This window comes from Neovison vison, chromosome 3 (assembly GCF_020171115.1).
Source record: "Neovison vison isolate M4711 chromosome 3, ASM_NN_V1, whole genome shotgun sequence".
Taxonomy (NCBI): Eukaryota; Metazoa; Chordata; class Mammalia; order Carnivora; family Mustelidae; genus Neogale; species Neogale vison.
The window spans coordinates 150368990-150382172 of NC_058093.1; the positions used below are offsets into that span (position 1 = coordinate 150368990).

Consider the following 13183-nt stretch of genomic DNA (forward strand, 5'->3'; position numbering starts at 1 on the left):
ACTATACACTTAAAGAAGTTAACATGATAAATTTTATGTATCTTATGTATAAAAATTAAAAAAAAAATAGAAGGCTATTTGTAGTTCTCCTTCCAAAGAAAACAAAGTAAATCACATACACATATAGACAAAGCCAGAGTCATATTAAATAATACAGAATCTTCTCCCTAATGAGTAGAAGTGAAAGTTTGGTACCCATTACCCAACTTCAGTAATTATCAACACTTTGGCAGTCTGGATATAACCCCCCACCTTTTTCCTGAAATATATTTTTTAAAGATATTACTTACGAGGGAACGTGCATCAGCAGTGGGGAGGGGCAGAGGAAAAAACAGACTCACTGCTGAACAGGGAGCCAAGGACATGGGGCTGGATCCCAGGACCCCAGAATCATGACCTGAGCTGAAGGCAGACACTTAACTGACTGAGCCACCTAGGTGCCCTTTTTCTAAAATATTTTAGAGGAAATCAACAAGCATCGTATAATTTCACCTGGAAATACCTCAAGATGGATCTTTAATTAGTTCTTAATATAATCACAATAAGATAATAATTCCTTAATATAAAACAATGACTAGCCCATATTCAGATTTTCTTAGTTGTTTCTGTATTTAAACATGGCCCATGTAATTACTTTTTATTTATCTCCCAAGATTTTTTAAAAAACTTTACTTTGAAGTAATTATAGATTTATAGAAAAGTTATGAAAATAGATATACTTTTTACCCAACTTCAACTTGCATAACCATAGTCAGTTATCAAAACCAAGAAATTAACCTTGGTATGATACTGTTAACCAAACTATAGGTTTTATTCAGATTTCACTAGTTTTTTTTGCTAATGAACTTTTATTCCTAGATCCAATTCAAGATCCCAAATTACCTTTGTTAGTTTCATGTTAGTCTCTTTCAGTCTGTGACAGTTTCTTAGATCTCCTTGTCTTTCATAACTTTTGATAGTTTTGAAGAGTCCTGGCCAGGTATTTTGTAAAATACTGGGTTTGTCTGATATTTTTTCATGAGTTTAAGCATTTTTGGCAAGAATACCTCGAGTTATATGCCCTTCTTAGTGTATCATGTTATTGATCACTAAATAGTATTGATCACTTGGTTAAGGTACTCTCTACTAGATTTTGGCACTATAGGGTTGTGTTTTTTTCCTTCGTTATTAATAAATATCTTGGGGGAGATACTTTGAGACAAGGCACATATTCTGTTCCTCTTCAGATTTTTGCCTACTGATTTAGCATTCACTGATGGATCTTTTCCTTCAGCAGTTGCTTTGTCATAACACTCTTGTGTTCCAGTGATTTTCTGATGTCCTTATTTTTTTCACATTAGAGTTATTTTGTAAGGAAGAGCTGTCCCTTCTCCCCCATTTACTTATTCAGTCATCTACTTGTATCTGCGTAGGCTCTTGAGTAATCTGGATTATAATGCAGTGCTGTGATAATTTTAATTCATGTTGTTTAGACTGGTCTACCTCTGGCTATTGGCTGATGTTTCATTTGGCTCCTGTGCCAAACCGTCTCCAACGGTTCCTGAGCACTGCTTTACTTTTTGGCACCACGGGGTGCTCTAGGTTCATTTTGTAATTTCTCTGTCCCAGTTCTGGAATCGATCACTTCTCCAAAGAGTTCTGTTTCTGTTCTTAGAATATTTCTTACCGCTGTCCTTGAAAAAAACGGTTCCTTTACTTCATAGCATATTACATGTGCTGGATTTGGATCCAGAGGTACTTCTTGTGATATCATTTAACTTCTGTGCCTGTGGTTCTCACACTTTGCTGCATATTAGAATCAACTGAGAGCTTTTAGGAATCTGAATACCCATGTTTCGTTCATACCAATTCAGTTAGAATTCTGAGGATGGAACCCAGTTTGTAAAGCTCCCCAGGTGTTCCCAGTCTCTGACAAATTAGAGAACCCCTGCTGTGCATCCATCTTCTCCCCTCATGTCATGGTAGTAAGGTCTAAATGAGACTCATATACATTCAGGTTCAGATTGTTTTTTTCTTTTCTTATTACGTCTTGTGAAGATTTATCATTGAGTTTAGTTCTCTTCTTGGTTTTAGCACTCCACTTCCATCTGCTACTCAGCTTCTCACACTGACTTCTCTTGTGGGTTCCCAGGAATCAGTCTGTGATTCCTTTCTCACTACTCTGTGATAGTTTTCGTGAATGTGCGTTGTTATTTTTATGTTGCTGGCTGCAAGATCTCCACTTTGCTCTAGAGTCCATATTCACTGTCCCTGCCTCGATGACGCACAGGTACATCAAACAGCACATTCAGAATTGAGCTTTCGTTCTGCCCAAACTTGCTTGTTTATCTTTTGTTCTTTCATTTATTCATTTAGCTTCACGGCATGTATTTATTTGCTGCCTATTATGATCCAGGCAGTGTTCCCAGTACCAGGGGTGCAAAGGTGAAAAAATAAACTGGCTTCAAGGAGACTTGTGCTTGGTATATTTTTTCCCACTACCCATTTCGTTAATGGCGTGGGATTTGCGCAGACACAGAGCCCCCTTTGTATTATCCCACACCTCGTCCACCATGTCCTGTCGGTTTGCTACACTCTACTGATCCTTCTTTTATGTCTCTTTCACAATTTAAAACATGATGCAACTCTGTCCTTTAGGGAGCTAGCATGGTCTTTGGAATAATACCAAAAGGGATGTGAATACTGGCCCAACCACTTAGGCCTGTCTCTGTGCCCCTGGGTAAGTTACTAAAGCCCATTGAATCTTATTTACCCAATGTAACATAGGAAAAATAATCACCACCTCAGTCAGTGGCTGGGGCATTAAATGTCATAACTTGCTTTACTTCTTACCCTGGTGAGTGGCCTTATCCCCATTCCAAAACCTGGGCCCCACCCTAGATGCTTCCCTATTTATCCTGCCTCTGTATCTAGTCAGTCACTGAATTCTGTTTTATGCCTAAATATCACTCAGTGATGTTTACCTTTAAGTAGCCTTCGAGCCCTCATCTTTTGCTGATACAGTTGCAGTGGTCCCCTAACTCTTCTGCTAACCATGAGAGTGTTCTAAACCCCATTCGGTGTTTTCTCTCTTGTGTTTAAAACCCTGGAGTGATAGCTCGTCAAGTCCACTCTCTGTTGCCTGGCAGTTCTCTTCAACATCTTGTTCTACTCATTTTCTGTCTCATTGCATCTCCTGTCACTTTACTCTCCCCAGCAGCTGGCCTGTCACAGCTCTGTCCCTTTGCATATCCTCTTCCTCCCCATTCTGTTTGGCAAACTTGAAGTGTATTTTAGGACCAGTTCTAGTCTTAGCTTCTCTGTGATGCCTTTCCAGATTTCCCCAAACACACACTTCGTCTCACTGTACTACATACTTACTTTCTTTTAAAGCTTCATTGCATTCATTTGACTACTTGAATTTACAAACTCGATGACAACATCATCTTACTCCTTTTTATATTCTCAAAGCCTGTCACAGTGCCTGACATACAGCCTGCTTTATATTTGTTGAATGAGATGAACATGTGAAAGTTCCTAGAATGGTGACTGGCAGAAATTTGAATGTCAGAAGATGCTTACTCAATTACTCCTCATGTTTGTGAACATATATAGTACATTGCATTCCCCAGTTTATGTTCATTTCCCTTACTGGCATAAAGTATAAATCCTTAGGCAAGCTATTTAAAACCCTTTACATCATTTTCCCAGCTATCTTTTTAGTATGTCTTTTACCATTGACCTTTTTTCAGATTATGTTTCCCAACCCAACAAGATTTTGTTAGGGTTTTCTGGTTGATCTTCCCCCTTCCCTTTTGCTGAGAATCTGCACCAGTGAAGTCACTGTTAATGATGAAATTGGGTCTAAGTAGAAATAGGCAGAACCACTGCTGTACAAACCTTACTTTCTAGTTTGACTGAACTGTGATAAATGCCTTGAACTTTTTTTTTTTTTTTTAGATTTTATTTATTTATTTCACAGACAGCACAAGTTGGCAGATAGGCAGGCAGAGAGTGAGGAGGAAGCAGGCTCTCTGCCTGATCCCAGGACTCTTGAATCATGACCTGAGCCGAAGGCAGAGGCTTTAACCCATTTGATCCCAGGACTCTTGAATCATGACCTGAGCCGAAGGCAGAGGCTTTAACCCACTAAGCCACCCACGCGCCCCAATGCCTTGAACTTTTAAGACAAAGTAAAACTTGCATCTTTTTTGTAGCACCTGTTTTTTTGTAAAGTACCATAGCATTTGTCACATTTTATTTTAGTAGCATATATCTGTTACCTACTAGCATGAGACCTTTGAGAGCAAATATTGTGTCTTTGTTGCTGAACCAGCACCCAGACCGAAACGTTTTTTGATTTATATGAGGGGAATGATATGGGTTACTCACAAGAGGTCAGTGTTGTCTAGAGCATGGGGATATTTTGAATAGACATTTGAGAAGGTGGAGGCTACTGGCGAGGGAAAGTAAAAGCAGAGTTAATAATCATAGCAGCCGGTTGCCCACACTGGCTGAGTGAGCACTTTATACTTCCAGGCACTTTACATGTATCGTTAACACATCTAATCATTGCAACAGCTTCATAATTTTCCATCTTTAATAGATGTAGAAACAGAGGCACAGGGAGGTTAAATAGTTTGCCCGAGGTCCTACAGTTTGGGACTGTAGAACCCAAGCTGGTCACTGTGGTGCTTTACTGCCTTCCAGTGAACTTAATGACAGAAGACTGGCCCAGTTAGAGAAAAGTGAGGGCAAAATGTACTCTTAAGAAAGGACTGATTTCTAGTACTCTTCTCCTTGACGGAGTCCAAGATTGATGATAATTGCTAAGGATAATACTTCTACACTATAACGTGCATTCTTGTTACTTGGGGAGCTCGATAAAGTGCAGATTCTAATTTTGCATGTCTGCAGTGGGGTCTGAGATTCTGCATATCTGACACGCTCCCAAGCAATCACAGTGTTGCTTCACTGTGGGCTCCTTAGTGACAAGGTTTTGGAATGTTCAGTGCCAAAAATATTTTATATGGGACTCTATTAGCTTCTCATGTAGTAATTCTAAGAGGTTCTGTGTCCTTATTTGGATACTTAATTATGAAGTTGCCATGGTACAGGGATGCGAAGACTCTAGGCACTCGTTCTTCCATTTTGGTTCTGTATTAGACTCACATACTATAAAAGCTAAAGCTCAGTCTGCATTCCAGACCAATAGTCTAGTGAATGAGTTCTTACGTATTTTTTTTTAAAGTCACATGATTAAAATGCTCAGCCAGGGGAGCACCTGGGTGGCTCAGGGGTTAGGCCTCTGCCTTTAGCTCAGGTCATGGTCTCAGGGTCCTGGGATCGAGCCCGCATCAGGCTCCCTGCCCGGCAGGGAACCTGCTTCACCCTCTCTCTGCCTGCCTCTCTGCCTACTTGTGATCTCTCTCTCTCTGTCAAATAAATCAATAAAATCTTTAAAAATAAAATAAAATGCCCAGCCAAGGTAAGAACGATTATGAGCAAATTAATTTATTAATCTCCTTTAGAACCGAGGGTACTTCTTTTCGTGTTAACCAAATCTGTTCCCTATTGAAATAAATACTGCATCATGAAAGTTCCTGTGAATTGAAAATACCTTAAAATTGCTGTAAAGACCCGACTAAATGTTAAGTAAAGGAGGGGTTCTCATCACTATAGTGTTTTGATTAAGTCTTGTGCTATTGGTAGGGGAGTATTAATCTTTAGGAATAAGATCAAAAATATTAACAATGCTTTTGTGCGAAAGTTCCTGTGAATTCTCATTGTGCCTTCTCAACCCAGTTTCTTTCTCTTTCCAACAGGGATTTTTTGCCAGGTGGTAGGAGAGATTATACAGTCCAGGTTCAGCTGAGGTGAGTTTGAAATTTTCTGTTAATTTTATACTTGCTAACTATGTGCATATAGTCGTGAACTTGAAATATGTAAATATGTTTGGGTACACTCTTTAAGAACAATTTTCTTTTTTTCTTTTCTTTAATACAGACTTTGCCTGGCAGAGACAAGTTGCCCTCAAGAAGACAACTATCCCAATAGTCTATGTATAAAAGTAAATGGGAAGCTGTTTCCTTTGCCTGTAAGTTGCTTTTTCTTTACCAGGCTTGCATGTAAGTTTAGTCTGAATACTCACAAGGCAAAGAAACAATGACAACTCCCTACCAATGAGCAGACTTACTATCCACGTTAAATACTTTGTTCCACTAGAAGTGGCTGATTCCAGGTCTGGGGGAGATGGAAAAGGTGAGCCTGGAATGCCTTGTGTCAGGAAGCAGGGGCGCTGTGAAAGACTCTTAGGATCATATCAAATGATATAATAACAGGGCATGACTTGCATAGATAGGGCAGCATGTTGTGGTAGTTATCTGAACTGGCTAGGCCTTCTCCATGGAGTAGATAGTAAAAGGTGGAGGCTGCTGAGAGCGACTGGATGTGGAGAGCAAGGATTCCAAGTTTGGATCATGATGTGCACACCTGGGTGGGTGGATGCAACGGTATTTGATTGACAGCCCATTGTTAAAGCAGTAAAGCAGTATGTCGGCTTCAGCACTTAATGATACACACACGCATGCACACGCACATGCACACACACGCACACATAGTGGGTACAGCCTGTTTCTGGCCTGATAGATAACTTTGGACTCTTCAGATTCTTTTAGTCTCATCTTAAAATAACACTGAATTATTGAACTGGATTGTATATCTGTCTCCACTGAGGCTTGGAATAAGTCAGTAAATTAGTACAGCTGTGTAGAAGGCTGGCAAAGCCACAGTTGGAAAAGTAGGAGAGCATGGCCTGTTTGTCAAGCCCTGCAAAGTGGAGGTGCATTTCATCCACAATATGCTGTGAGAAATAGTAATTTCATGAGGATGCTAAGTTGCCATTACAGCAGCAGAGACTACAGAGAAGGAGGTGGTGGGGCAGGGAGGAGCTGTTTAGTATCCCTGCTGAGCACAAGGCTTGGCTCTGGAACCAGTATATAAGCAACACACATGAATAGCTGAGCAGACAGGACAGTGTGGTCTAAGGACTCTGGGCTCTACCAGAACCAGATGGTTGTCTTGATCACCACCCCCTCTACCCCCGCCCGCCAAAAGGTGAAGACAGCCCATGGCCAAAGCCAATCCTTGTAGTCAAATATCTGACTTGATTGTTAGGAGTCCTGTTTTGTCTCTTGATAGCCTGTGGATTTAGATACGCAAGAAGTACCTAATTCATCAATTTTAAAGAGCTTGAGCAATACTGCACTGTTGCTGCTTGCCTCTTTTTGAAAGATGTCTGTGGGGCTGAGTCATTTGAGATAGTCCTTTGGGAATGAACGAGGAAATTGCAGAGATGGAGTAGATGTTGGTCAGGAGAAATGCTTACATGGCCCCATGCTTGTTTAAGACCCAGGTGGGGCATTTTATTTCTCAGGTTTCTGGCAATGAGCAACAGATAGATTCTTAGGGACTGTCTTTTATCTGGATAGATCATACAAAGATCTGAATGAAGGGAAGAGGCAATTTTCCTTGCAACTGAAGGCCACCCAGTGCCAGTGGATGGCCACATGTGCGATGAGGGAATCCTGGGAAAATCACAGATTGTGGAATGCCTCTACACACTTGCAGTGACCATTCATACCCAGTTTTCTTTGTCTGAGACCTGTTAAAATTTCTTTGACCTTCATTTTTGTTCCTTTTTAACCCTCTCACCACCCTTGGAAGATCTAACTGTGAAGATCTTTTTGGTATCTAGGCCTACCTTGAAGACCTGTCCAGTATCATGCGGCTGTGCCAATGATGGGGACTATCTGAAATGTGTGAGGTTCTACCTAAACTTTGGCATTACTGCAGAAAATATGGTGGTTACAGGTTCCACAAAATACTCCAAATGGAGCAGTGTTATTCTTTGGGATGGCATTTTCATCCATGAGCTCTATATATGGAAATCTCTGAATGTGTCACTCTTCAGTCCTTTTGAGAGCGAAGAAATTAGGCAGTTTGAGTACTTTTTCTGGTAGATTGTTACTCAGTCACTGTTGGTTTCTTTCCCAAAGCACCAACTAACCCTTCAGTGCTTATATTAGACTGTTTGTGAATATATCAGTTACTGTTTAGTGAATCTGGTCCTCGCCTCTGGAGCCAGGGGCCTTCAGTGGCCCCAGGGACTTTGTGAAGGAGGTGAAAAAAAGGGAGCCTTAGGACAAAGGGAAAGACAGATTTCAAAAACAGAAAACAGTGGGGGCTTGGGTGGGGGGGCTTTCCTGACCTAATCAGGCCATCCCAGAGATCAAATGCCAGACTTTCCCAAAGAGGCTTTTTGGCTCTGTGACCTTCTGTGGAACAGCTGATGTGAATTTACATGCAACTGATAGAAAACTCCTTAAACCACTTCTTGATCCACAATTGCTACTGATTGGGGTAATGAAATATAGAGCCTTTACTAGCATGAAGCAGGCTTATGAAAATCATGGGAGTATACTGCAGCCTCAGAAGAGGAAACTTTACTGACCTTTTAGAAATTAATATGTTGAACTCCTCACCAGCATGGAGATCCTCAGGGACTTTGTTCCAGTTGTAAGAGACATTGACAGGTCACAGAGAAGTTTGACATGGGATCCTTGCCCATGATCCTAGTTTATTGCACAGCAAATCCTAGAGAATAAGCTTGACACAGTCATGGAATTTCCCATGAGAACTATGAATGTATTTGGATTTGTATCCTGGAACCAGTCTCTCTGTGTAGACCTTATTGCAGTATCCGGTTATTACGGAACCATGATACTGCATGAACAAAGAGAAAGCTGAATGAGAAATAGCATTACCTTGATAATAGCAATGTGTCCTTGGATTCTTAAGGGTCAAATAGTGAAAAGCAGTTCCTCTGCTGTTTTACCCATGAGTTTTAGGATGGTGAGTTTTAGGAGATGCCTTCATGCATTAGTTTTTTGTTTTGTTTTGTTTTTAAAGATTTTATTTACTTATTTTACAGACAGGGATCACAAGTAGTCAGAGAGGCAGGCAGGCAGAGAGAGGGGGAAGCAGGCTCCCCGCTGAGCAGAGAGCCTGATGTGGGGCTTGATCCCAGGACCTTGGGATCATGACCTGAGCTGAAGGCAGAGGCTTTAACCCACTGAGCCACCCAGGTGCCCCAATGCATCAGTTTTTCAGATCCCTTAATACAGGGATTAAGATTCCTTATTATAAGGACAACAGTAAGCAGCTCACAGCAGGACCTGTAGAATGACATGTATAGCATGGACAGATAAAAGTGAAACTGCCTCTGAGAGTATCCCCCTTTCCTGTCTTTGGCTCCCAGGGCTGCCAGTGTACAAACTGATAGAAGATGAGAAAAGTTTATGTTGTTTTTTTTTTTTTTAAGATTTATTTATTTATTTATTTATTTGACACAGAGAGAGAGAGAGATCACAAGTAGGCAGAGAGGCAGGCAGAGAGAGAGGGGGGAAGGGAAGCAGGCTCCCCGCTGAGCAGAGAGCCTGATGTGGGACTCTATCCCAGGATCCTGAGATCATGACCTGAGCCGAAGGCAGTGGCTTAACCCACTGAGCCACCCAGGCGCCCCGAAAAGTTTATGTTTTTAAGAACAGAAGAAAAGGAAAGAGAAAAAAGACCCTCTTTGCTTAGAATGATTTTGAGAGGCTGAATTGTTTTTCTTTTTAAATAGATTTTGAGAAACTTCTGTAAATTTGTGGAGCTGTAACGTTGTGGGATATCGTAGAATTGGATTGACAGTGGGGAGTGTTAACTTGGAAAGATTTTGTGGATTGAAGAGGATATGTGCTGCAGTTCAGCGGGCAGAAATCAAATATTTCCTCTTGATGTAGTCAGAAGTCTTCTTGGTGTTCACCCTCTTATATTATGTTTCTATGTTCATGGATTTCTTTTTTTCTCATATATATTTTTTCCTTTATGCATTAGTTACGCAAATGGTCTGCTTCACAGTAAATCTGGACTGAGGTAAAGTCAGTATTTTCTTTTAAACATACACTTCTGTCCCCCAATTTAACCAGATTCCTGTGGCCTAAGATGGGATTATCTAAAGGATACTACTACAGTAGACTCAGAGCTATCAAATATATGATTGAGTTTATAATTACATTGAAATAAACCATTGGAGGTTGTACTAATTCAGTATTCTAAAAATTGATAAAGGCAGAGAGTCCTTGATTTCAGGGTAGTCAGACATGTGCACAGTCAAGTTTTTTTAATGGAAACATTTTAACTAATATAAACAAAAGGAATAATGGATTAGAAAGCCATTTTTTTCAAATCGATAATTATATAATCGATCTAGGTAACCATCAATGGGTGCTAAAACTGTTAGGTCAAAGCTTGATGGGGAATGTTACCATGGAGGGGTCAGACTGATGTCAGGGTCAGGCTGAATTCCTCATCAGTCTTGACATCACTGTAAACTGGGGCAAACTCATTACGTGCCTCATGATGTGGTATGGTGGGGAGTACCTAACATTCCCTATGAAGTTTTGTGTCTGAAGATTCAAATCTGAATCAAATCAAGCGTGCACAACTGGCTACCAGCTTAAAATGTCTATAGGAGATGGAGCAGGAGAACTTTATACCATGAGGAAGCCTCATGCAAAAAGTGAGGTCATTCTTCAGGTCAGAAGTTTTGGTATTTTTAACAAAAAATGACCATGGAAAAGAAGAGAGGGTGGGGGACAATGAAAATTATTATTGTAGAATAAAGGAGACTTCAGAGACAACTAACCACAATGTGAGGCTCTAGTTTGGATTCTGAATTAGACTGTAAAAGGACATCTTGTGTACCAGGCTATATATGTGGGTAACATGATGTGCCTGGGATTTGCTTTAAAATAATCTGGAATGGGAGTGAGGTTAAATAAGGAAAGATTGTTTATGACAAATGTATATTGAATTGGGTGATGGGTAATTGGGAGTTCATTATGCCTTTTTCATATATATGTATATAGTTTTTAAGATTTCATTTATTTGAGAGAGTGGGTGAGCAGGTTGAGGGGCAGAGGGAGAAGCAGACTCCCTGCTGACAGGGAGCCTGCTGTGGGGCAAATCCCAGGATTCTGGGATTATGACCTGAGCAGGAGGCAGATGCTCAACCGACTGAGCCACCCAGGTGCCCCATCTTTTTTTATGTTTGAAAATTTTCAATTATAAAGACATTTGAAGCAGTTAGGAAATTTGAATATACACTGGATACGAGGTAATTTTTAAAAATTACGGTTAATTTTATAAGGTTGTGATACTGTTTTTTTTTTTTTGAAAGGTGTTATTAAAACTGTATAGAAGTATGGGTCAAATGGCATTATCTAGAATAAATGTGTATATGTGTGGGGTGTGTATTTTTGGGTGGGCTGTGGGTGGAGACAGAGGCAAATGAAGCAAGATTGGAAACATATTGTTGGTAATTAGTGAAGCTGGCTGGTGGGTAGTTTTCTCTACTTATATCTATCCTTGAACATTTTTATAATGTACAGTAAAATAGTAAATCTGTGTTGACAGTATTACAGTAGTGGTAGTAGAAGTAACTAGGAAATTCCAGAGGGAAATGTTAAAGGAATAACGCTGTCAACTTTTGTCCCAGTTACAAGTCAGGTAGGATGTCGTCACAGTACATCACAGAAAGGTTTTCGAGTGTATTTTTCATTGGAACATTAGGTTGAGACTGACATCTTTACTGGCTCTCCTGCAGCTTATTTATTTATTTGTTTTTCATTTTAAAAAGATTTTTACTTACTTATTTGACAGAAAAAGAGATAGAGTGAGACAGGGAACACAAGTAGGGGGAGTGGGAGGGGGAGAAGCAGGCTCCCCACTGAGCAGGGAACCCAGTGTGGGGCTCGATCCCAGAACTCCAGGATCATGACCTGAGCCGGAGGCAGATGCTTAATGACTGAGCCACCCAGGCACCCCTCTACCAGCCTTCTTAAAGAAGGTTTTTAACTTTCCTCCAGAGGTCCCCTATCAAATGAACTTAAATGTATTTTTGCTTTAGATATGGAAAATCATTAGAAATATGTTAAAGTTGCACATCCATATTTCAGAAAATTGCAATTTTACCCTGTTCTCAATAACCAGATAATTAATGGCTGAATGGAGGTGATATAATGGTCAGAAGGAGAATACAAGTTAAAAGATTACTCAGAATTGCCAGTGAAATCAAACTAGTTGGGTAGGATAGAGACAAATTTAAAATACTTGAGATGGCTGAGACTAGTACCAAAATTGATTTTGAATTTGCTAATACCTTGTTCTTTTTTTTTTTTTTTTTTAAGATTTTATTTGTTCACTTAACAGACAGAGATTACAAGTAGACAGAGAGGCAGGCAGAGAGAGAGAGAGAGAGGGAAGCAGGCTCCCTGCTGAGCAGAGAGCCCGATGCGGGATCATGACCCGAGTCGAAGGCAGCGGCTTAACCCACTGAGCCACCCAGGCACCCCTACCTCGTTCTTGTAGTCACCCAGTCTCCCCTCTCTTGTTGCTCTCTTCCTCTTCAGACTGAAAACATTGGTGATTCAATTTCAGTTTAGGGAGTTTACTCTTTGGCTAGTTCATGAGTTGTTTTTATCATCTTGGCAGATCCTGTGCCATTGTTTTATTTGGCTAACCTACCAGTGAACATACCAGAAGACAGAAAACAGATAAAACAAAGGTTTCATTCAGAATTGCCCAGAACGTTGATATTTCTTGCGATTTTTTTCTCATTGAGCCAATTCGTAGAGTCTTTATAAGAGATATAATTGTTTATGGCTTATTTCACTTGAATAACTTGAGATGGGCATAACTTTCCTGTAACACATGTACGCAGGCGCACATACAATTTCCCTTTTCCATAGTGTAATGGCCATTGTTGAAGTTATGTTCTTTGCCTTCCTTCTTCCCTGCCCAAGCTGTTTTTAATGATTTTCCAAGTCTTGATGCAAGTCGTAGTTTGCAAGTTAGGTGTATTCCCTCTGAATAATTACTATCATACCTCCTACGGGGCAGTGAAGAGGTTCCTTAGTTGTGATAGACTGTATTCCTTAGCTCTGTTGTGTAATGCCACCAATACTGTATTTCATTGTTTCTAACATTGCATACTTTTAACATCACTGGAGTCCAGAGGTATCTTACAGTTGCTGATGACTAGGTGGCAAGCTATAATGTGTTGTCAATTGCCTAGTACAGTCAAGATGTTATTCCTGTG

The 13183-nt window shown here is 40.3% G+C and overlaps 1 protein-coding gene across 5 annotated transcripts in view; it reads left to right on the forward strand.

The window, feature by feature from the left end:
* The window catches only part of PIAS2 (protein inhibitor of activated STAT 2), an 87030-nt gene that overhangs the window by 37105 nt on the left and 36742 nt on the right, over positions 1–13183 (forward strand). For all 5 annotated transcript variants that reach the window (XM_044243046.1, XM_044243049.1, XM_044243050.1 and 2 more), the window contains exons 4-5: positions 5805–5855; positions 5986–6076. In XM_044243046.1, the coding sequence (XP_044098981.1) occupies positions 5805–5855; positions 5986–6076 (142 nt within the window). The remainder of the gene's footprint in view (positions 1–5804; positions 5856–5985; positions 6077–13183) is intronic.